This window comes from Bidens hawaiensis, unplaced genomic scaffold (assembly GCF_021521415.1).
Source record: "Bidens hawaiensis isolate Kalapana, Puna unplaced genomic scaffold, B.hawaiensis_p1.1 tig00000458_1, whole genome shotgun sequence".
Classification (NCBI taxonomy): Eukaryota; Viridiplantae; Streptophyta; class Magnoliopsida; order Asterales; family Asteraceae; genus Bidens; species Bidens hawaiensis.
This window is the reverse complement of record NW_027491030.1, coordinates 2,352,410-2,377,926: the sequence shown is the minus strand read 5'-3', so window position 1 is coordinate 2,377,926 and position 25,517 is coordinate 2,352,410. Positions and strand designations below refer to the sequence as shown.

The following is a 25,517-nucleotide window of genomic DNA, read 5'->3' as shown; positions in this document are numbered from 1 at the left end:
TAACAAAACAGGAGAGTGGTGAATATTGCCAAGGTGGTAAACAGTTTGAAGTAGGATGGTAGTTTTGATGGTGGACCTAATAAGAGGCTCTGTGGGAAATGGGCAGAAGTTGAGCTTTTGGACCGACGTATGGGCCAGAAGTTCAAGGCTAAAGGGGTGTGACAAAAGGGGTGGAGGGGGAGAGGTGAAGATGAGCTGGTGGAGTTGGTGGACGTGACTCCAACGTGGGTGGTGAGTGATGCCTTGGGCGTTTTTCGGCTACTCACGGTCTAAGAGGGGGTAAACTAGTTTTAAATAAATATTTATCAGGTTGTCCGTTATGGTGTGAAATGTCAAAAGAAGAGTGATTTAACTTGTGACTTTTACATTTCTTACCTAGTAACGTATGTTGTCGTGTTAAGATATCGACACCGTTTGTTTCCTTTGGGTGAGTGAGAGTTTCTACGATAGACTTATTATTTAGGTGGGTTAAACATTCGAGTTCAATTTAGATACGCTTATTTTAGCTAACGGTGTTTCTTTGTCCATGTGATATGGGGTGGAGAGGTGTGAAAGAGATGATAACATGGTGGTTAGAGTACTGAAGATGTGTGCAGATTTAAAAAGTGGTTGGTTTATGTTTTCTCCAATAAGAGGACACGTAGATCTTTTTTAGTGAAAGGTCTTTCAAAAAACAAACAGTCTATGCGGCATAGACAAAAGAAACCAAAAAGAGCTTTTGAGAAAAAACAAGTATCACCATAACCATCATTTTACCTTAAGTGCATCCCCTAAATATGAAAAGTAAACTAATATTATTAAACATTTCTATTAAGATAAAAGCAATATAAACCCAACCCGTCCTCTTTTAGTAAGTAAAAAAAATGAGAGCATATGAGAACATCAATTCTCATAAGGCCATGATCACCAATGGATGCGATATGCCTTCAATTTTATTTTACTTTTTTTAAACCTATTTTTAAGTTTTAGAAAACTTGTGAGGTTTTATTTTTAAACGTGTAGATAGCTTGAGGGGACTTTTTTTTGTTTTATAAATAAGAAAAGACCTTTAGCCTTGAAGGGCACTTAACTCTTAAAACAGCCTGAGGGACACTTTTTAACTTTTATTTTTGAGGCCATGCACAATTCAAGCAAGGAATAATAATAAAACAATACAAATACAATTTGACTTCTATTTCTTCAGTTACAATTTTGCATTTGTTTATTTTTATACGTGGACATTAATTACATACATTTTGATTTTTACAAGTTGAGAAATTTACCAAATTATGTTTATATACATTTTTATCAACACTTGTTTTCGGTTGTTCTCTTTTATGTATGGAGTATAAATTTCTAGAATATAGGCTAGTATTTATTTGGTCACTTTCATTTAGCCCTAGCAAAAGTTTTGTATATCATTCACCGGCCATGAACCCATTTGGTAAGAATTCTCTTTGATTTTTTTTTATATGTTTAGTTTATATATAACACAAACCGAGCTACATCTGGATAGTGGGTAAGCGAGCAACAAGCTGCGCCGCTATCCCCTTTTGAATCGCAAAGCCTATTCTACTAAATATAAATCATTGATTCCTCGGGCTCTGCGAGTCACTGTGGACTACTCTGCACCCGCTCCAAGAAGCGAACCGCCTCGGGAGCTAGGGATCCAAAAGTGTCGAAGGCAACTGGAATGAACACGTGCTAATTCTCCAAACACGATGCCTCATGCTTAGCAACCTTCCTAGATTCCGCTCTGAAAACCGCCTGTCCCGGTACGAAGCCACTGTCTCTCAGCCCCACCAACAGGGACACCCCAGTGAGGTCAACACACGCATGCTTACCCCTTGCTAGCCAAACACAAGAACATCCGCATGACACATGATAGATCTTCCCTCTCGCGGATCAGTCAAAAAGTTAAGAGGTGTCTCTTTCTTTGATTTTAACAAGTGTATTTAAGAAGATTTATTGCTGAAGATAAGCAACAAATGAAGATTTCTTGGCAACAAACAAAGAAATAAAAGCTTTAGAAAACTTTGGTAGTTGATAGTCTTGAGAGTTGAGACTAGTCATGTAAAAATACGGGTTGGTCCCGTTAAACTGGTTTGGTTCAAGATCCAACCTATCAGTTTATGACCAATTTGTAATATCGTTTTCTCAAGCCGGTTTGGACCCGACCCAATTTGAGTACAAGCAAAAGGACCATTTATTTTTATTTTTGTCCCAAACCAGTTTCAACCCCGATCTAAACTGGTTTAATTGGCTTAACATTTTTGCCTTCAACAACTTTTAAACACGATCCGATTTCTTCTAAATTGTTTTTGACCATGTCTTGAGCAACCTAGACCAGTTTCGGTTTGGGATATAACCCGTTTTGTACATGTATAGTTGAGACATAGGTGGTGAGAAAGATGCCACTTGCTTTAGTTCAAGATACGGAGTGTTTCGGGGGTACATATGAGGTCGTCTAAAAGTTTCGCTAGCCGAAAGGATGTTGAGTTTTAATACTTTTTAATTAAAATACAAATTATTTATTCATTTGATTTGGCATTCATATTAACTATAGCTTTAGATACTCCGTTAAGAGCATGTGTAGTGGCCCATACCCAGGGAGTCGAAACCACTCCACATTTGGAAAAGCAAGCCACACTATGAGGACAACCGTTACCATAGCCACCACCACTTTTTAATGATGTCGCTACTACCATTATGAGTACCACTATCACTCCTCTTAAGGGATATTTCTCATATAAAGAAGTAAAATTTATTAAAAAACAAAAACAAACAAGGTTGATACTTGGGACAATCAAGAAAAACTCAGAAACATATAATTAATTTAAAAAAACAAATCCAATCACCATTCATCTCATATCCAATTACAAAAGAATGCCAATATTCTAAAATGAAACTTAACCAATCACAATTACAAATACACATAGTCACTGATAACAAGAAAAATGAAACTTTGTAAAGTTCACCTAAACCCCTAACAAAGGTATATTATCATCATTTTGATGAAGGTGCATATACCTAGTCTCATAAAACCCAATCACCTGATCAGCCACACCCCACATTATAGCCTGCCCGGCAGGATAAGCATCAACCGTGGCACAAGACCTTTCCGCAGCGCACACAACCCTTCTTCACCATATATACTCGTGAACGCGTGCACCATGCCTTTATACTTCATTTCACCACTCTGAGCCATGAGTCTTGTTTTTACCACATCAAATGGACCCGTGCATACCGGACCCACTGTTCCGGCTAGAAACCCGGATATCATGGACTGCCATGGATCAAGAACCTTCCCATCACCTTCATTTTTCCTCCATAATAACTTGTCAAAAGTGTTCTTGGCCGTGAACATGACCGCTTGGTTTGTACCGTTGCGCATAACTGTTGGGGCCGCCCCTGACCAAAGCCCGGCTAGGCTTTCTTCGCGCACAATCAACCGAGCACAATGGATGGGACCCTTGTATTTTAGAGCATCCCTTTTGTTGTTGTAGTCTTATTTTTACCACCTACACATTTCATTAACTTATTTTCAACATAAAGATAATATCTTTACCACCTACACATTTTATTAACTTGTTTTCAACATAAAGATAATTTAGGGAAAATCATCAAAATGCCCATCTTAATCATTGTGTTTGTTAAGTATCCAAAACTTAAAAAAATAAAATCAATCAACCAGTGCTTGACACGTGTCACTCGGTGCAACATTTTTCAATCCTAGCATAGCAAATTATCTGTTGGAGCATATTCGTTTTGTCGTGCTAGATTCTTAACCACATTTTGGTGTAGGAGATCCATGTTGTTTTGTCAGGGGTCACCAACGACCAAGTTGCGGTTTCTAGTCAAATCGTGTTCTTAAAGAGAATCTGGCACAATAGATTAAATCTACAGTGCCACGTGGAAGTTTCTAGTCGGCTAAATAACTTCTTAATTAAAAATAAAAGTTAAATGACATTTTTCTAAAAAAAATTGTCAAAATTATTTTGTCATACTTATTGGTCAAGATTGTCATTTGATGATTTTCTTTATAACTCCATATCTAAAAAATAACACAATGCATGTTTCAAAAACTGATCACCTCAAAGGGAGTAACAATAGCAAGAGCTTCAATAACACCCGCACCAAACCCCGAAACAAACCTCCCTCCATCGCTAATCTTTCTTTCTCGTTTCAGAATCCTTAAATGCATATTGAAGGACCGCATTGGACCCCATTCGTAGGGCATACTTCAACATTAAATGAGTCGCAAAGGGCGTCAAACCCTTCCAAAGGGCACTCACCCCCTCAGTCTTAACTATAGTGCTACCACAATGGAATATACCCTTGTAGTTGCCGGCTCCATCAAGCTGTAACCGAGTCTTAATGACGTCGGTGGGTTGGAGACAAGCCGCCTCCAGGATTCCCGCAAGTGAACCGGATATGGCCTTTACATATGCAGGGATTATAGGTTTGTTTTGGTTTGACATTGTTTGATCCATTTAAGAAAGAAATGAGATGTTGTTTACCTATGTGTGGAATTGGTACAAATGTTATAAGTTGTGGCCACCTTGGCACCTTTATATACGGTTAATGATATATGTTTTTAACAACATTAGTTGTCTTTTGGCACCTAAGTTAAGGGAAATTTCTTTGAATTTTCTAAATTTGCTTTTAACCACCGCGTTTTATATTTTAAGCTGCCTTTTTTAGACCTTTTTTTTAAATAGACTTATGAATTTGATTAAAAATAAGATGGCGAATCCTGTGTTATATGCATTTTTAAAAGAATATATATAAAGAAAAGTAAAGACTAAAAAATAATTAAGGAATAAAACGACCAAGTATAAGATTGGTATTGTATCCGTACATGTACCCATATATACCCGATTGTACATGTATAGAAAATCAATAAAAATGAGTACCGATACGATGCCCGTACCGAATTTATTGGTACGGTACGAGTACATATATGGGTATCTGGGTACAAACGGATACGGTACCCACTTTTGTACTGCTTTGTTTGTTTGTTTTTTTTTTCAAATTTACAACGATTACTGTAATGAGTAAGAAATAAGTTGGTTTGGTCTGGGTACTGGTATGAGTACGTGACAGGTACCAAACTGACTAAATTGGTACATATACCGACATTACTAATACCTCAATCAAAAGAAAAACTAAAACCAATAAATCATAATACCAAAGTAAAGTAGGAAACCATAATAGCGAATATAATGGCAGGTTCAATACCTTGTAAATCGTATTACGTTCAATGATGATATGGTTTAAGGATAATCTCAGTAAAATCTCTACATATTACAAATGAATGCAAAATACCAAACATACTTGTACCCTATATGATTGTACCCGTACCGGAAATTAATAAAATCGAATACCAATACCGTACCGAATAAGCTAAATCGTTACATGTACGGGTACATATACGGATACGGGTATAAGTATTCGGGACAAAATGTTCATTCCTATTTACACGTTGGAATCAATTTAATTAAATAATGAGAATATTGCTTTTTATCGATATTCCTTTTTTTTAATCATTCCAAATAAGAATCACATGCAAGGGCGATACGTTCTTTTAATAAAAACCACAAAAATCATTAGTATTACATAAATAATTTTGAGATATCTATGAACTTAGTTTTGGTTACTTAATACATGTGAACTTGTGTCTGGTACTTGTATCATAGTTTGGTTGTTTATATCATATTATCAGTTGATAAGTGGACCACTACTATTTAATGTGTGTTTCCAACATATATATAAGGAATTTCAAAAAAAAAAATGAAAAATTTTGACTCAAGAATATCCTAACATTTGTTAAGAGATATCTGATACATAAAACAAAGATAAAAAATTACACAAATTCTACACTTCGGAAACATGGTTGTGGGTAAGCCAGGGCACATCCTGGTCTAGGCATAGATCAACTCTTGGATTTAACACTTTATATATATGATTATGTAGTATTTGTTTTATATTGTTACGTTTATTGGAGACATTTTATAATTGTGCATCATTTGTTGATGAATTTGGTTGCAGAATGATCCCGAGTCCTAAAATGGGATTACCCACAAATAGTCTTCCCATCACACTCCCGATCACAAAAAGCTACATTCAAACATAAAAGCGACCAAAATACTCATTCTTTTAATAGTGACATGGATTATTAACATTGATGGTGAAAATCCATAGTAAATCATTTTTATTTTATAAAAAGAAAGAAAAATAAAAACCGTTTACACTCGTTTAAAATTTATAAATTGCCTTTTTCAATTTCCCTCACATGTTTTATTATTTTCTGCTGCCTTTGTAGACTATTAATATCTTTAGTCTTCTTGGACTAAAGTGTCTGTGGGTTCACTTTCTATGTCATATCAATGTCTTTTTTAATTTTTTCTAAAACATATATAGGCAAACCGGTAATCAGTCATTGCTTAGAATTTTTGAAGCATATATGAACGTTTATGAATATATTATTTCATGGTTTTGATATGAACAAAAACGGGTGTATGCTAATTAATTTAATTTAATTACTTTGTTTTTTTTATCAATTGTACGTATAACATAAAATTAAAATGATTTACACTCAATCTACTAAACATGCATATTATGTGCTTTTTGGTTAGAGAGTGACTACTTTAACTAATTTACACGGAAAAAACAAAAGTCTACAAAAAAATAGCCTTAAAAGTTTGAGAAGTTTTCAAAATTGCCTTAGCTTAGTTTCTTTTAGAACTATTTAACATTAATAACATGCATATATATTTTTTTTCATATTACACATCTAATCAGTCACTATATTACTATTTAAATTGCTGCTTTAGATATTTACTCCTTCGGGGTAGATGTTAGTTGGATTTTTGTACACAATTACATTATTGTGAAGAGACTTCATCATACCAGACATCTTTTGTAACGTCTTAATGACATAACAACGCAAATATTTTAGATTATTTTATTTTAAATTACAATTTTCTCAGAATTCATATCAGAATAATTTAACCAAACATATTTCTTTTTAACTAACCAACAAACTTCTTTTAACAAATGTGTATTAAGTGGATCAGGTTCTTTTGAAAACCACCCTGAGTCATGGAAACTCTGAGAACCATACAAAAAACATACGAAAACGTTTTTTTTTCCTACGTATTATATGTAAGTTACATTACTAGAACATATGTAATGAGCATTTACGGTTAGTAGCAGTATGTAACGTAAATGCATGTAGCATATGTAACATGCGATAACGGTGGTTTTTGTCTTTAATTTTTTTATTTTTTGACAAATATACTCCTAAAATATATAGAAGTTCTTCCAATTCTTATTTAAAAAAAACATGTTTTTTGAGTAATTCTCAAAGCTCTCATTAACTTTTAAGAGTTTTAAAAATATCCTAACCCTTACAACATCTAATAATTATAAGAGATCTTTAATCGGCTATGTATTTATTTAAATCGGTAACTCATACCCTTTAAAACAACTTTTAAATCGCATCAATTTCCAAAATAAAATTAGAACTCTCAACTACTTAAAAGAACATTTTACTAGACATCTACTAACTACTAGGCTAGAAGAATATGTATCATGGTCTAGTTTTATAGACAAATCGAACAAACTAATTGACGTAGTTGTAAAGTATGTAAAGAAGATCAGGTAACTTTAATTTAAAATGTGAGTGAATTAATACTAAACTAAATAAATATCCGTAACATTAACCACAACCATCATAATCATTATTTTTATCATGACCCCATGCATGCTTTTTAAGATGGTCATAATGATGATGTACATGCTAGTTATTGTCACCCTCAACATTTTTTACGTGTCTCATCTGTGGAACGACCTACAAATAACAAATTATAATTCAGTATCTATAATAATAATGTTAATATTATCATTAATAATAATAATATTAATAATGTAAAAAAACCTGATCGTCTTGAGAAAAATGAGAAGATTGGGTTCGTAACCTTTTGACTCGTCGGTCAATGCCAAAGCTGCCGTCCAGATCATCTATTAAATAAATTAAAATATTAAATTAAATTAAAGTTTAAATATCTTAATAAAGAAAAGAAGCAAATAATGTAAATACTAAAAAATGACGCCTTCAAAATATCTTCTCTCAAACCATAGAATCTGGTACCAAAACTTACAATTATTTTTTCTATAAAATATTATATAGTACCAATTTGTAACGACACTAGAGTTCTATTTTTCGTAAAAAGAGTATTATTAATATTAAATTTAGATTATTACATCTAAAATGTCTACGTGAATGTCATGAATCTCATGTTTTATTTTTAACCCTATTTGACATTTTATTAATTTAATAGTAAAAATAATTATATATTACCAAATCTTACGTTAGACGAATTATGCTCTCCGAGAGAAATAAAATTATCACAGAAATAAAACTAAAAAATTAAATATAAAAACATTTGAATAGATGATCTTATTGTCATGGGTGATAACTAACCGATCAAAATCTATCAATCCGTCCGCTTTAACCATCATTTCGTTAAAAACAACGTACTAAAAAGTACTACGACATACAAACACCCTCTCTTGTCTTGCAATAACATATTTATAAGTTTTTAGTTTTTATGTTACATAAAATCTAGTTAAATATTGCATAGAAATAGTTTCTTTCCTAGCATATTAACATTATGACATACATTATTAATACTGATCGACCCTAAATAAAAAAAAAATCGATACAGTACCCGGTATATTGTTTCACTCGTTTTTAAGTATCAAATCACATTTTACCCCTACCAAGTTACTTTGTTTAATAATAATAATAATAATAATAAAATGTACATTATTATTATACATACCTGCCGGAAAATGCCTTTTTTTATTCATCCGACCAATAGTTAACTTGGAGTCCAACGTGGACTCGCAAGTGTCCGGCACGTGCCGATCCAACAAAAGAACACGACCCTCAATGTTCTCCAACATTGTTCTAACGAAAGAAGCTTCTACGGATTTGAGGAAATTAAGGTGGCGCTCATTTGTCCACCTATACTCTTTACCATCCATAATTATTATTCCGGTGATCGTCAGAATAATAATATTTTCCGGCAAAAGAAAATATTACCAAAAGAAATTATTTCCGGTTGTAGATAAGATGCCGGATCCGCTTTTTATAAGACCAGTTTGACTTTATTATTCGTCTTTTGTTCCCACGTTACGCAATGTTTTATTAAAAAGTATCACGCGCTTGAATAGTGTTGTATTATACGTGCTTTTAGGTGGCGACACGTGTACTATGAAGGTGGTTTTGTGAATGGTTATTGGTGGAGGGGCGCGTGAAGGGGAGTTGTGTGATTGAAAGAGTGGTGGAGGTAAACCGGCTAGGAAAATATCCGATTATTATTTGGTTTATTTTGGATTTTATTAATTTATTATTTTAAAAGATATTTTTGGGTTTGAGGAAAAAATCTTGGTTTGATATTCTTCAGGGTTAATTCTATTTTAAAAACTCACGTTATTGTATATTTATTTGTTTTCGTTTATATATATTATAGATATGCTAAATAATGATTAGTCACCAATAGTTTTTACATTAATTAGTGACTAGAGAAATAAGTTAATAGAGTGGTTAAGCATGTTGTAATTAAGGCATAACAACGCAAGAAGATTGGATCCCATTACTTCTGGTTGCCTCATCGCGGCAGTGGTGTTAGACCGTATAAGTCGGTATGCAATAATGCAAAGTCCCTCATATCTATGGCTTAACAGTTAGAGATATATTAGAGCTCCATAAGGGTATTGTTTATGGGCGAAATCAAGAAGGAAGTTTTTCGCGGGCTAGTTATTATAGCTGTTGGCGAATTTGGAAGGTGCGAAATGGGAATTTTTTTGATGGAAAACATGTCAGGATTGAAGAGATTATTTTTTTGTGGGGGGGAATGAAATGAGTTTCTTTGATATAAGAATAAGTCGAAAATAGAGAAATAGTTTGGTTGAAATGTGAAGGTTCCTGAACGGATCGTACACGGGATATCGCTAACAACGCAGGTGCGGAATCCCTGCGCAGGTAGTTACGAGTGTAGAGATAGAATCACACGAGCAATAAATCAACCACGTTATATTGATAACCGAACACGTGACTCACGGTCACTATTACAGAAAATAACACGTAACACCAATATGAAACACACTGAAACAAACCCTAAACGACCAACACTCAAACTGTTTCAGTGAAACAGTTTTATACACGACAACTTCGCCATTGGCGAAGTTGTCCATAACTTCGCTGATTCAACAAGTTCGCCATAGCGAACTTGTTGACAACTTCGCGTATTACAAAACAATCATAAACAAAACATAATTACATTACAGACTCGATTACAAATGCTAGACTATGAACTACTGACACACATGTACCAACAGACTCCTCCTTGGCAGTAGCTTCATATCTTGATCTTCAAATCTTGAGTCTTGTAATCTTCACCTCTACGCGTGCGCCCCTTCTCTCACACATACCGACACTACCCCTTGATACTTCCTAGCTTGATCCTTCCAAGCAGGAATGTAGAAGATCTTCTTCTCGTTGAGCACTTTCAAATCAGCCTGCGACAGATTAACAAGATGCATCGGGTCGTAAACCCGAAGTACTTCTTGTTCATCCTTATCTTCCATTACTGCCTCAGCTGTCTCGCAATCTACGTACCACCATTTTAAATCTTTTAGGACGTTCTTGGGCATAACTTTCATCGGTACTTCTTTCAAATGACGGACTGGTTTATACTTCATAACCATCCATGGTTTGCCGTCAGCCCTCATTCCACGATCTTTGTCTTCTATCAACTTTCCTTTTTGAGGCTTTAGCAGTTCAAACTTTTTGTCTTTAATGGCTTCTTTCCATACAATCTTCTCAATGATTCTTGCCATATCATCATTGCTTCTATTGATCAGCCCCAATCTTGCTAAATCTTTCACCTCACATTCTGGTAAGGAATTCAGAGATCTCAACAATCTCTTAAAGTACTGAATGCCGTCGTACCGTTTGATCACAAATAGTTTCAGCTCTTTGTCGTACAACCAGTATATGATTCCCTTCTTTGACTCTGCATAGCCCTTTATATTATAAGTCTTTCTGAACATCGTTGGCACTGCAGGCTTCTTGGTTTTAACAAACCACTGAGCACAGCCTTCTTTCCAGTTCGGCTGCTCCTCCCATACTGTATCTTCTATCACACTCTCATCCCCCAATTCTGATCTCTCAACAGCTGGAATCTCATGTTCCACTGAATCATCCACAATCTCACCTTCTTCTAATACATCTTCCACATTAATCTGTTCTCCTATCCTCTCAATCTCATCCATAGGCAACACGTCGTCATCATCCATCAACTCATCGTCCTCCTCCTCATCCAACTCCTTCAAAGCATCGATAACGTCTTCAACATCAGCGTCGTCATCCACAACTACAACATCATCACCAGCTGCATTTGTAGACTCCCCCTCAGTTGTGGAAGCCCCAAGAGCCTGAGAGGTTCTTGGCAGTTCATCACCTGCACCGGAAGGTGCATTGGGATCATCGTCATGATCTTCTCGTCTTTTCGTTCTCAACTCATCGCCCCTACATTGTATTGCATTTTGTGACCGTCGCTATGCAATTCTCTTCAAAGTTAAAACTCTTTAAGGGAACGCCCATCACAAGCCCATTTTTGACAATGAAGTTCATCTTACGAAGATGAATATGTCCCATTCTCCTGTGCCATAATTCTGATTCTGATTCGCTTGCCTTTGTCATTAAACAGGATTCTCCGGTGGCCATTTCAGTAGACCTCATATCCAACACGTATGTATTCGTTTCACGTGGAGCTTTCATTACTATCCATTCTTCTGGTATATGAAAACCAGGCTTCAATACAATCGCTTTATTCTTAGTGAAATGGACAGTGTATTCTTTATCACAAATCTGCGACACACTCAGCAGATTGTGCTTTAATTCCTCCACAAAGTTTACATTTTCAAGTGTCATTCTCCCATTCGACACAGTTCCTCTACCAGTAATCCTTCCACCGCTTTCACCAGCAAAACTAACTCTAGCTCCCTGAACAGGTTTTAAGTCTTGCAACAAGTGTTTGTTGCCTGTCATGTGCCTGGAACAGCCGCTATCTACAATCCAAAGATTGTTTGCAGCCCTGTTCAACTGTTCCTGCACAATAAAACAAAGAGTTAGAATCTTGGGACCCAAGACCAATTGGTCTTGGATCGATACGTCCCGTACCCTGGCTTTCTCAAGTTAGCGTCAGGATAATTTCTGTAAGTCCTGTTAGGGAATCTCCTTGCAGATTGGGTGTAATGCCTTCCAAACCTTTGAGAATTGAAAGTGTTATATCTTGAGGTTTGGTTGTAAAAATGAGGTTGGTTTTTATGAAAACTTGAATTCGTTACATTATGGCATTTTTTAAAGTTTTCATTTTTAGCAGGAACAAAATGACGCTTATTCTCATTTTTATTTGGCTTCACACCTCTGAATCTCGGCTCCAGAGGGCAATCTGCAACTAAATGCCCTAATTTGTTACATCTAAAGCAACACCGACTCTCCAATTTCTTGTCAAATGTTGGTTTGGATGTAGAGGCAGTGTTACCAGCCGTTCGTCTCACATAAGGTGGGACATACGGGTTGAGTGGAGTACACTTTTTAGAAGATTTATTTTTATCTCCACCGGTGGGTAACACTGCATTCTCGTTCGTCTTACCAGATTCGGACAACTTATCCGAATCCGATGAGACTGGACTTGTACCAGAAATATTTACACTAGAAACAGGCGAACTCGTTTCGCCATTACTAACAGTTGGTTCTTTAAATGTAACCTTGATGGGAACTGTCTGAGGAACTTCAAACTCAGCAGATTTCTGTACACTAGGGTTAAAAGTGTAATTATGGTTATACGGTGGTGGAACCTCGTGATAACCAATTCCCCCTCTCTTTGGAGAGGTACCTTGATCACTAACAAGGTGATCAAGAATAGCTGAGGAATTTCGGAACTGCTCGAGTTTTCGGTTCAGTTCCACCACTTTCACCTGGTGGTCAGCAATCTGCTTTTCACGTTCAGCAATAAGTTTAGTTTTTTCTTCTAAAACCTCATAGCTTAGGTCAATTACATCAATTTTTTCAGCAAGTTTAGTTTTTAAGCTTTTGACATCTTTTTCACATGCTTTTATTTTAACTTTAAAACTGTTTTCTCTTGCCTTAGTAAAATGATGATCTTCTTTAAGATTTTTAAATTCAGCATCTAAACGAACATACTGATCAGTTATGGTCGCAAGTTGCTCAGACAAATTCTCACATTTTGTACAAACAGGTTTAGGACTTACCTCGGAGCGATTATCTTTGTCATTTGCCATGAAAGCGGTTTCTTCTTCATTTGCTTTCTCAATTTCTTCAACCTTCTCACATTCTTCAGCTTCAGACTCAGCCATGTTTGCTTGCTCACCAGAACCACTTGAGCGTTGATTCCAGTTGTACTCTCCTGCCTCTCTGGTCAACATGGCATTTATCTCTCTGTTAACTCCTGAGTGTTGTGTAGGTCGACCTTGTCCTCGTTCAACCCTCTCATTTCTGCATTCCTTGGCAAAGTGCCCGTACTGTTGACAATTATAGCACCTTACCTTGGACTTGTCGAACCCGGGCCTACCACCAACAAACTTTCTTCCAGTTTTGTGCATAAACCGTTTAACACGCCTCACAATCATTGCCATTTGCCATTGCAAATCCATCTCCTCCAGATCATCAGCATCGATCTGGTCGTAGTCCTCATCCAGAACAGCAGGGTCCACAATCTTCCCCTGGATGTAGTTTTCATAGGAAGCAATAAATGATGCATAGACTGCAAACTGCTCTTCAGCAGATTTTACACTCATAGGCATCTTGGAATAATTATTGCTTGAGGCATGTGCAGAAAAACCACTTGAGGACGCTTGAGGCTTTGAAGTACTAGATCCTCCAGCAACGAAACATACATCACCATTCATGTTAACAGAAACATTTCCTTCATGAGGTGAGTCAGGACCTGACTCCCCTTTCGAGTAAAAGGCAGCAGATTCAGGCCTTGAACTTGAGCCTGAGTTAACCTTAGCACCATACATACCAGGGTCTTGTATCTGATCTGTTGGTGTTTCCTTTCGAACCATATTAAGCTCATAAGTTCTGAGCTTGTTTACTGCTGTTTCTAGATCATAGGTTGGAAAGTCTCTGTCTTCCCTCATAAGGACGGTGTACATTTCCCACTTCGGTGGGAGAGCATCGAGAAGCTTTTCAACGATCTCTTCTTCTCGGTAAGCAATTGAATAATTGCTGAGCTCTGTCATTAGATGATAGTATCTGGTGATAATATCATCCAGTGATTCGTTCTTCAAAAATTTGAAAACGGAGAACTGGGTCTTCAAAAGTTTTACCTTCGATGCACGGATACCCACATTCCCCTCGAATCTATTTTCAAGAGCATCCCAAAGCTCTCTTGCAGAAGTGTACTTTCGGAACGTATGGAGAACCTCTTGAGGAAGTGCCATTGTTATCGCAGCATGGGCCTTGCTTTCGGCCTCGTACATTTTCTTCTCTTCGTCCTCCATTTTGCTGTACTTCTTAACCACATCGCGACCTTCGTACACCATGGTTGGTGGGATATATCCATCCTGGATGCACACCCACATCTTTGCATCCTGATATTTAATATATTGGATGAATCTGTCCTTCCATGCCACGAAGTCAGTTCCTTTCATCAGCCTCGGGGCCTTAGTGGCAGACCCCGCTTCTACTTCCATCTTGACCAAATCGGAGATGTTGATCGACGACATCCTTGCAAAAACCTGAAAAACCTGAAAAAAAACAAAAAAATATTAAAACAGCTCAGTAGGCGAAGTTAAGAATAACTTCGCTTGAAAGTTAACTTCGCTGAAAAGAGAACTTCGCTGAGTTCTTAAATTCGCTAGATTTGGCGAAGTTAAAAAATAACTTCGCTTAGCTCTGGCGAACTTATGAGTTGAGCGAACTTGGGTATGAAGCGAAGTTGCGGATAACTTCGCTAAGGCGAACTTATGAAGTGAGCGAAGTTGTGGTTAACTTCGCTAATCCTTATATCTTCGCCAAAAACCCTAATTCCAGCGACGGCAACTTCGCCTGAAGAATGGTAACTTCGCCCGATGAACGGTAACTTCGCCCGATGAACAGGGAAGTTTGTTCAGATCTGTTTTCGTCAATCCAGCAGCTCCCGATCAATGCAAAGGCTTGAAAATGACTGTCAAGCACTAGCAAAACTCAATCCCAACAAAACCACGTCCCGCGAATAGGTCAAACGAGACGTTTTCTACACCCGCGTGAAATCCCGAACCTCACAATCGAGCCGATTGGCTCTGATACCAATTGACGGTTCCTGAACGGATCGTACACGGGATATCGCTAACAACGCAGGTGCGGAATCCGTGCGCAGGTAGTTACGAGTGTAGAGATAGAATCACACGAGCAATAAATCAACCACGTTATATTGATAACCGAACACGTGACTCACGGTCACTATTACAGAAAATAACACGTAACACCAATATGAAACACACTGAAACAAACCCTAAACGACCAACACTCAAACTGTTTCAGTGAAACAGTTTTATACACGACAACTTCGCCATTGGCGAAGTTGTCCATAACTTCGCTGATTCAACAAGTTCGCCATAGCGAACTTGTTGACAACTTCGCGTATTACAAAACAATCATAAACAAAACATAATTACATTACAGACTCGATTACAAATGCTAGACTATGAACTACTGACACACATGTACCAACAGACTCCCCCTTGGCAGTAGCTTCATATCTTGATCTTCAAATCTTGAGTCTTGTAATCTTCACCTCTACGCGTGCGCCCCTTCTCTCACACATACCGACACTACCCCTTGATACTTCCTAGCTTGATCCTTCCAAGCAGAAATGTAGAAGATCTTCTTCTCGTTGAGCACTTTCAAATCAGCCTGCGACAGATTAACAAGATGCATCGGGTCGTAAACCCGAAGTACTTCTTGTTCATCCTCATCTTCCATTACTGCCTCAGCTGTCTCGCAATCTACGTACCACCATTTTAAATCTTTTAGGACGTTCTTGGGCATAACTTTCATCGGTACTTCTTTCAAATGACGGACTGGTTTATACTTCATAACCATCCATGGTTTGCCGTCAGCCCTCATTCCACGATCTTTGTCTTCTATCAACTTTCCTTTTTGAGGCTTTAGCAGTTCAAACTTTTTGTCTTTAATGGCTTCTTTCCATACAATCTTCTCAATGATTCTTGCCATATCATCATTGCTTCTATTGATCAGCCCCAATCTCGCTAAATCTTTCACCTCACATTCTGGTAAGGAATTCAGAGATCTCAACAATCTCTTAAAGTACTGAATGCCGTCGTACCGTTTGATCACAAATAGTTTCAGCTCTTTGTCGTACAACCAGCATATGATTCCCTTCTTTGACTCTGCATAGCCCTTTATATTATAAGTCTTTCTGAACATCGTTGGCACTGCAGGCTTCTTGGTTTTAACAAACCACTGAGCACAGCCTTCTTTCCAGTTCGGCTGCTCCTCCCATACTGTATCTTCTATCACACTCTCATCCCCCAATTCTGATCTCTCAACAGCTGGAATCTCATGTTCCACTGAATCATCCACAATCTCACCTTCTTCTAATACATCTTCCACATTAATCTGTTCTCCTATCCTCTCAATCTCATCCATAGGCAACACGTCGTCATCATCCATCAACTCATCGTCCTCCTCCTCATCCAACTCCTTCAAAGCATCGATAACGTCTTCAACATCAGCGTCGTCATCCACAACTACAACATCATCACCAGCTGCATTTGTAGACTCCCCCTCAGTTGTGGAAGCCCCAAGAGCCTGAGAGGTTCTTGGCAGCTCATCACCTGCACCGGAAGGTGCATTGGGATCATCGTCATGATCTTCTCGTCTTTTCGTCCTCAACTCATCGCCCCTACAAGTATTCTCCCCCTGAGATGCCAAGTAATCCTTGAAGGCATCTATTATTCTTCCATGTTCAACCAGGAGGGCAGCTTGTAGTCGATTGGATTCCACTAGGCTTTGAATGGTCTTTGTCTGATCAGCAACAATCCGCTCTAGTGATGTAATCCTCTCGGAATCTGAAGTAGGCGTTGGAGTTGGCGGGACATCAGCAGAAGTGACCGCAGGTGGTACACTTGGTAACACTGCAGTAGAAGTGATTGTCGACTCCACAAATCGTGCAACTACCACCGGTGGATTAAGCGGTTGGGGTGGTAGGGACACAATTGCTGGGGCCGACGTCTCGACCGATGTAACCTGTGCTGTAGTAGTAATAAGAGACATACCAGACAAGGCAGGTGGAGCAAAACGTACTAGTCTTGAAGATTCTCCAGCTCCCGAACCTATACCTCTCTGTTCTCTTCTTGAACGTCTAAGCACAATCTGCACTGCCTCCTCTTCATCCACTTCATCCTCATCCTCCTCCACAGTTCTCGGCCTCTTTCCCGTAGTCCGTTCCCGAGACACCATAAGTCTTCTTGCCTCAGCAAACGTCTCGTCTAGATCAGAGTCAGCTACCGAAGTAGCTGCACTGGTAACATCCATAAATCGAGGACCCGAGACATCCATATCAAACACACCATGTACGCCAAAGGCAGCATTAAGATCAACGTCTTTAGCAGTAGACACAGCATGAGATACAGTAGCTGGCACAGCAGCAGAGGCAACAGTAGAAACCACAGGCGCAGCTGATACAGCATGAGGTGCTACTGCCTGATGTGGTTGGGGATCTCTGAACTCGTCCCCTCCTGCAGGAACATACTCCGGGTTGATGAGATACCCGAAAAGTGGAGTATGCCTGGGACGCCGCTCAGGGTTGCTACGAGTGCTCGACGTCCTGCACTGAGCAAAGATACGTTTTGTTACGCACTCAACGTATCTGATAGGGCGTCTTTGCGGTATAGACGGAGCGACATGATTAATAATCATTTGTAGAAATCGAGGATACATAATAAAACGCTCGCGCGCCGTCGCCCGTCTCTGACGATCAATCTCGTAAAAGATTAGCTGACTAAAAGAATATCTGCGGTTGTAAGTCAGCGCAATCATGGCCGATTGCATCGTCGCACCCATCCCGTCTGTTCCTGCCTTTCTGCCGGACATGCATACTATTAACACATGCATCAGAAAGCGCCATTGATCCAGCAGAAAGCCTTTCCTCCTCTGCGAGTCCCCCAGCGGACCCGAATAACCCATCCTCAAGTAAGCTCCGTCACGGAAAGGAGCTACGAACTCCGTTGGGTCGTCTCTCGTTTCATCACCGAACTGCAGAGCCAACCGTATGTCTTCCGAGGAAAACTGTATGTTGTGACCATTTACGGTTGCTCGCATCACCGGAGGCTCAGGTCTGCAATCATAATACACCGTCTGCCAGAAATCGTCAATGTTAGGCAGAGATATGGGTAGTGTATTAGTGATCGCGTGAAAAACTCGTGATCGTTGGAGAAATGTGATAATCTCCCTATAGTCTTCAACGCCTCGTGCGTCTGGATCCAAAGTGATGTATTGGTTATGGGCTGGAAAGAATTGTCGTTGCTCATCACCATCATCACCACCAGCACCTCCAACAGCAGCCATATCTGCACCAAACAAAACAAGTTAAACAGTGTGTAAGCAGCTCACAAGTTCGCTAAGTACCACGAGCGAAGTTGTGATGTACACAGAACAGGCGAATTTAAAGGTGAGGCGAAGTTGGGAACAACTTCGCTTCATCTGTAAGTTCGTCTGAAATCTTATAAAAAATTTGAAATAGGCGAAGTTGTGTTCAAGGCGAAGTTATGGATAACTTCGCCATAGGCGAAATTAAGCTTCAAGCGAAGTTGTGGATAACTTCGCTGAAAGCGAACTTAAGCCACTGGCGAAGTTGAGAATAACTTCGCGTAAACCTTAACTTCGCCTGAATCTGAAACGGCGACTGTTCAGATTCAAACAAGTTTTATCCGACGTTTCGGACCGATTTAAGGATATAACAATGAAGTCCAACATATTTCAATGGTGTTAGGACGAAAAGGTCGTCCATGAACACGTAACGTGAGGTCGAAAAACTTGGTTTCGAAGGTTCGACGACCCGAGGTCTCGAACCGGGTAAAACTATACCGAACGAGTAAGTTTGTGAATGATATTGACAACACATACCGATAATGAGCACAAGAAACTGAAATCAAGGATCGAAAACGGAATGAAAACACGATATCGGATAATATGGATTTGATATTATGTTCGCCGGAAAAATTTGCAATATATGTTACTGCTTCCGTTTGAAAGTCCTTATATAGGGCTGAGTTGGTTCAGGCGAAGTTACGCTTAACTTCGCCTAGGCGAAGTTAAGCACAACTTCGCCAAATTCAACAACTTCGCCCGTATTTTCAAAATCAGCCCTTTAAGTTTGAATAATCTTGCACTTAACATTAGAAGTTTCCAAAAAGAGTTAAACAAAAATGATCATGTCCAAGTAACCAGTTTTACAATAACACAACTTATAAAAAATTTTAACGAAATAAGGGATCAAATTTCAGTCTAGTCAGGGAACACTACGTTTTAGAAAAGATCCCAACAGGAATCATACTAACTATGTGACTGTCACTTGGATCCGTGTTTAGCTGTATTATGACATAGAGAAACAGGTTGCAAGCATGTAAATAACTTAAATGGTTTTCATCGTTTCTGTGATACGGATTAAGGTTCAGTTAAGCTCAAAATTTTAAGTTGGCAACAACTCAGAGATAATGATGTCTTCTATCTATTCTCAAAGCGTATTTGACTATACCCAAGTCACCCCGAGTTGACTTCGACCCATAATGTCTGATTATCTTGTAGATACACGATGTCTGCCTCCCGTTTTCTTCTAACTCCAGACTTGAGAAGTCTTGATTGTTACTATGTCTCATAAGTACTTAAAAATATACACGTATATATATATATATATATATATATATATATATTTTTTTTTTAAACAAACATTTTTATCGACTTCGGAGTACTAAACCACTGCAAGTCCCGAATCTGGATCACTGCAGTATCTTGAAATGCTTTCTTCACGGGAATCAGAACACTTACGGGCTCGTGTATGACTGGGTAGTCGCTTTTCTGCCTATCCTTCGAAAAGATATGTATGAAGACATACAAAACTCTTAAGGAGTTTCCACGTAAATTCGAGTAAATTTAAGTTAGTATCACATACACTTTTACGCACCATAAAAATTACCATGACATACAATGACTGTTCTAAAGCCTTTTAAGCCTAAAAACTTCACTAGTTAAGCACACACAATCAGTATATATATCATTTTCCAAGGTTGGATCAATTTTCTGTTAAACACAGCATAGAACTTCTTACGAAGTAACAGACTTGAAAATTAATTTCATTTCCCAAAAAAAAAAAAACTTTAATTTCAATCGCCCCAATCACGTCAAAGTCGTCAGGTAAACGGCTATCCTGAAGATCCAATGGATCAACTGGACCGACCACATACAAGTATGTGTCCTTCTTACTAAGTATGACCGACTAATTTTCAGCAACTGAAAGAACACACGTCATAGCTGCCCCGGTTACTTTCAGTCTTCCGGTTAATGGCTATCCTTATTTTCTAAGTCGAAAAACGAGGACCAAAACATATCCGAGGATATGTCCATCAAACTGAGGTAACCGACTGATTTTAAGCAAAAATGACCTTTTTTTTTTTTTTTTTTTTTTTTTTTTTTTAAAACAAAGACATGGTTACTCGGGATTGATCATCCCGTTTAGCTCAATTAGGTTTTGAAATCTGGATTTATCAAACGCTTTTGTAAACAAGTCAGCAAAATTTTCAAGTGTATCAACTTTTTCGATCTTTATCAGTTTCTTCTCAGCACAATCCCGTATGAAGTGATGACGAATGTCAATATGCTTAGTTTTACTGTGCTTCACGGGATTGTTAATTACTGAGATGGCGGCAGTGTTATCAATTAAAATAGGAGTAAGTAAGAAATTCATACCATAGTCGCGCAATTGTTGCTGAATCCACAAAACCTGAGAGCAGCAGTTGGATGCTGCCATGTATTCAGCTTCGCATGTTGAAATTGCAACTGATGTCTGTTTCTTGCACTGCCAGGAAACTAATCTTCCTCCAAGAAACTGACAGCCTCCTGTTGTTGACTTCCGACTCTGATTACATCCACCATAATCAGAATCTGTATATGCCACCAGTTCAACGTCTCCTCCCTTTGGGTACCACAACCCTAGTTTCGGCTTGCCCTTAAGATACCGCAAAATCCTCTTCACACCTTTCATGTGAGATTCCTTTGGGTTTGCCTGAAAACGAGTACAAAGACAAACAGAAAACATTATATCGGGCCTAGAAGCAGTTAAATACATTAATGAACCTATTATCGCCCGATACAGAGTAGGGTCCACATCTGCGTCACCATCTGATTCAGCGCCCAATTTGTGATTGACGCAGATTGGGGTGTCATATGGAGAACTGTCCTCCATCTTGAATCTCTTCAGCACATCATGAACATACTTTGTTTGATGAATGAACATCCCATCCTTCTTCTGATCAACCTGCAATCCTAGAAAGAAGGTTAGTTCACCCATAGCACTCATCTCGAATCGTTTCTTCATGACAGCTTCAAAATCCTGACACATGGATACTCTTGATGCAGCAAAAATGATGTCATCCACGTAGACTTGAACCAGTAGGAAGTCACATCCTTCTCTCTTCACAAACAACGTACTGTCAATCAATCCTCTTTCAAAACCATTTTCCAGCAAGTAGTCTGATAACGTTGAATACCAGGCACGAGGTGCCTGATGTAACCCATATAACGCCTTGCTCAACCTGTATACGTGATCCGGAAAGTCTGGGTCAGGAAAACCCGGAGGTTGCTCAACAAACACAACCTCATCAACTTTCCCGTTAAGAAACGCGCTCTTCACATCCAACTGAAACACCTTCATCTTTTTAGATGCAGCAAACGCCAAAAACAATCTAATCGCTTCTAACCGGGCAACAGGAGCGAAAACCTCATTGTAGTCAATACCCTCTTGCTGATTAAAACCTTTAACAACCAGCCTCGCCTTATTTCTCACGATAATCCCCTTTTCATCTCTCTTGCACTTGAACACCCATTTCGTGCCTATAGCATGCACATTCTTTGGTTTTTCAACCAAAGTCCAAACTTCCATTTTTTCGAACTGAGCCAACTCTTCTTGCATGGCTTCGACCCACGAGCTGTCCTTTAAAGCCATTTGATAATTCTTCGGTTCAACTTGGCTTATGAAGCAAGAGTACAAACATTCGTTCATGATACCTGTATCTTTAATGCTTGTATAAACACAGGTGTGCTCATTCAAGCTACTTCTGGTTTGTACACTAGAGGACACATCACCTATAACATTCTCCAATGGGTGATCTTTGTGAATTTTCGTGGTCGGAACAGCACCGACATGCAAATTGTCTTCCAAGTTTGAAGAGATCTCATCTATGGTAGTTTCATGCTGAGAGTGAAAAGGATTAATAAACTCATCTTCAGTTGAGGCCGCAGGGGTATCGATAGGGTTTGATGTGGAAGGCTGAGATTTTTCTGTCATCTGATGTTGCACTACCTCCTCTTCCTCATCAAATATCATCTTCGTCACTGCTCTTTCGTCTTCTTCAGAAATTTCCAAAGTAGGTACGTTAAACGACTTAAAAAGTTTAACATAGTCAAACAGCTCAGCAGGTCCATTGCTTGGTTTTGGCGGTTGGTAACTAGTAATGTCGGTGTTACAAACCACCTCCACCTTGCAAGTTGTCGTATTGAAGACCCGTCTGTTGGGAGTCCCAACAACATAACCGACTAGGATTCCCTCATCAGCTACTTCACCAAATTTCGAATTAGTCTTCAAAATCGAACAAGGAGACCCAAAAGGTTCAAGACCGCACAAGTTGGGCTTCCTTCCGTGCATAAGCTCGTAACAAGTTTTTCCAAGTCTCTTAACGGTTAACACCCGATTCAGAACATAGCAGGCTGTAGCAACTGCTTCAGCCCAGAACATCACCGGAAGCTTTGAGTCTGCCAGCATAGTTCTGGCTCCTTCAATCAACGTTCGGTTCTTCCTTTCAGCTACTCCGTTCTGTTGTGGAGTATACGGAGCGCTGTATTGATGCTCAATACCCTTCTGAAGACAAAGATTTCCATCTCAAAGTTCTTGAACTCTGTCCCATTGTCGCTTCTGATGAATTTAACTGATTTACTCATGACGTTCTCGACTTTTGTAATTAGATTCTTCACCATCTGAGTCGTCTCGTCTTTCGTTTTCAGAAAATATACCCACGAGTATCGCGAGTAATCATCAGTTATCACCAAGCAGTAAGAAGTACCGCCTAGACTTTGTACATTCACCGGACCGAAGAGATCCATATGAAGTAGTTCTAGAGTACCAGCAATTGAGTTGATCGTCTTGGTGAGATGGCTTTTCTTGTGTTGTTTTCCCTTCTTGCACGCTATGCATTTATCTTCAAAGTTAACTTCACCTAGCTGCTAACTTCACCTGGCTGCTAACTTCACCTGGCCATAACTTCGCCTGGCTGCTAACTTCGCCTGGCCATAACTTCGCCTGGCCATAACTTCGCCTGGCCTGTTCATAACTTCGCCTGGCCTGTTCATAACTTCGCCTGTTCATAACTTCGCCAGACCTTATATCTTCGCTGAAACCCTACGAACAGTGACGGCAACTTCGCCTGATGAACAATAACTTCGCCTGAAGAACTGTTCGGCCAGAAACGCACAGAAACGTGCCAGAAACACCAAAACGCAGATCTCGAACCATAGCATAAGAGCCTAAGGCTCTGATACCACTTGTTAGTCCCCCCGGGGCGTCGGCGATCGATACGAGATCCGCACGAGGTCTAGAAGTGCGGAATCCTCCTAGACTCGTTTATTGGTGTAAAGACGAATAACACAAACACGTACACGATCAAATACACAAACAAATACTAGAACGGGATAAACAAATCTGCAGATTCATATATAAAATAATCACGTTACATACCGTAACAAAAACAGAAAACACGACTGACCCGAGGTGAGCTCTACCTCGGGTCGTCTCACACGACTCTAGTCTCTTACTCTCTCTCAATAAACAAGCTGCTCAAACACACACTGATTTCTAGATTACTAAAACTAAACATGACACAACTATATATAGACAAACATTCACGGGCCTGGGCTTCAGTAGGCGAAGTTGTGCTAACTTCGCCGTTGGCGAAGTTGTGATAACTTCGCCTAAGGCAGAAGTTGTTACAACTTCGCCGTTGGCGAAGTTGTTCTAACTTCGCCTAAGGCGAAGTTGTGCTAACTTCGCCTGTGGCGTTCCGCTGATCAGAATTGCATAGCGACGGTCACAAAATGCACCAACAGTCTCCCCTTTGACCGTTGCTCTCAATTCTAACAAACACGAAAGATCATCTGTTACAAAACATGCACCGACAGACTCCCTCTTAACTGATGATCTTCTGTTTGCAGTCAACCAGCCGTGTCAGAAACTGTCCTGTAGCTTCACAAATCTACCAATCACCCAGCGTCTTCCATATCAGATCTCCCCTTCAGTGTAAGCTTCTCCGACTATAACGATTGAGGTCTTTGTAATGCATGCATCCTCGTGCCAATAGATCATCTCAACCAATCACGTGAGTCCATCTGACTTCACCAACACATGAAGTTGGGCTTCCTCCACAACTTCACCAACTCGTCGGCATACGATAAGGTTTAATCTTCAACTACTCAACATCAAGTGATCAATTTCATCACAAAACCACCCTGACAGAATCTAACACACGACCATTAAAAAATCTGAAGCACCTTCAATCACCAGGGATAACGATCAGGAACATAAACACTTTAATTCCCGGTTAAATCCAACTTGTTCCAGAATCTTCACTCTAATAAATAAGCATCACGTTTCAGGATCCAATTCTCGAACGCCTTGAAAATAACATAAAAAATATGCTCTGACCGCAATCCAGTAATGACGAAAAACCTTCAGTTCAATTTGACTTTCTTCGGTTGGTCACCACGAACAACAACAATTTCCTTTCCCACAAACACCCGAATATGTGTCACTATCCAGTTTCAAACAATAACCCATTCACAACCTCAACTCTAAATCAGAGTTGACACGTATTTGTTCACACGTAAGACCAAGAGATAACAAGATCACTCGTTGACGGAACAACATCTTCGGTCTCACAATAATCGTGTACACCCGGCCATACAGACGAAAACTCCAAACAAATTTTTTTTTTTTTTTTTTTTTTTTTTTTTTTAACTTCACCTGGCTGCTAACTTCACCTGGCCATAACTTCGCCTGGCTGCTAACTTCGCCTGGCCATAACTTCGCCTGGCCTGTTCATAACTTCGCCTGGCCTGTTCATAACTTCGTCTGTTCATAACTTCGCCAGACCTTATATCTTCGCTGAAA

The 25,517-nt window shown here is 39.0% G+C and overlaps 1 protein-coding gene and 1 pseudogene across 1 annotated transcript; both read right to left on the bottom strand.

The window, feature by feature from the left end:
- Positions 1–2,957: 2,957 nt before the first annotated feature.
- On the bottom strand, positions 2,958–4,562 carry LOC143626595 (mitochondrial succinate-fumarate transporter 1-like; annotated as a pseudogene).
- Positions 4,563–7,639: 3,077 nt separating this feature from the next.
- On the bottom strand, positions 7,640–9,102 carry LOC143626589 (uncharacterized). Its single transcript, XM_077096641.1, has 3 exons — positions 8,829–9,102; positions 7,922–8,004; positions 7,640–7,834 (listed from the first exon to the last, which is right to left on the bottom strand). The coding sequence occupies exons 1-3, from the start codon at positions 9,031–9,033 to the stop codon at positions 7,784–7,786; spliced, it is 339 nt and encodes a 112-aa protein (XP_076952756.1). The 5' UTR covers positions 9,034–9,102; the 3' UTR covers positions 7,640–7,783.
- Positions 9,103–25,517: the final 16,415 nt, after the last annotated feature.

Coding starts and splice junctions, on each gene's coding strand:
- LOC143626589 (XM_077096641.1), bottom strand. CDS start 9,033: ATGGATGGTAAAGAGTATAGGTGGACAAATGAGCGCCACCTTAATTTC. Junction 8,005..8,828: donor AAAAAGGCATTTTCCGGCAG/GTATGTATAATA, acceptor TTTATTTAATAG/ATGATCTGGACGGCAGCTTT. Junction 7,835..7,921: donor ATTTTTCTCAAGACGATCAG/GTTTTTTTACAT, acceptor TGTTATTTGTAG/GTCGTTCCACAGATGAGACA.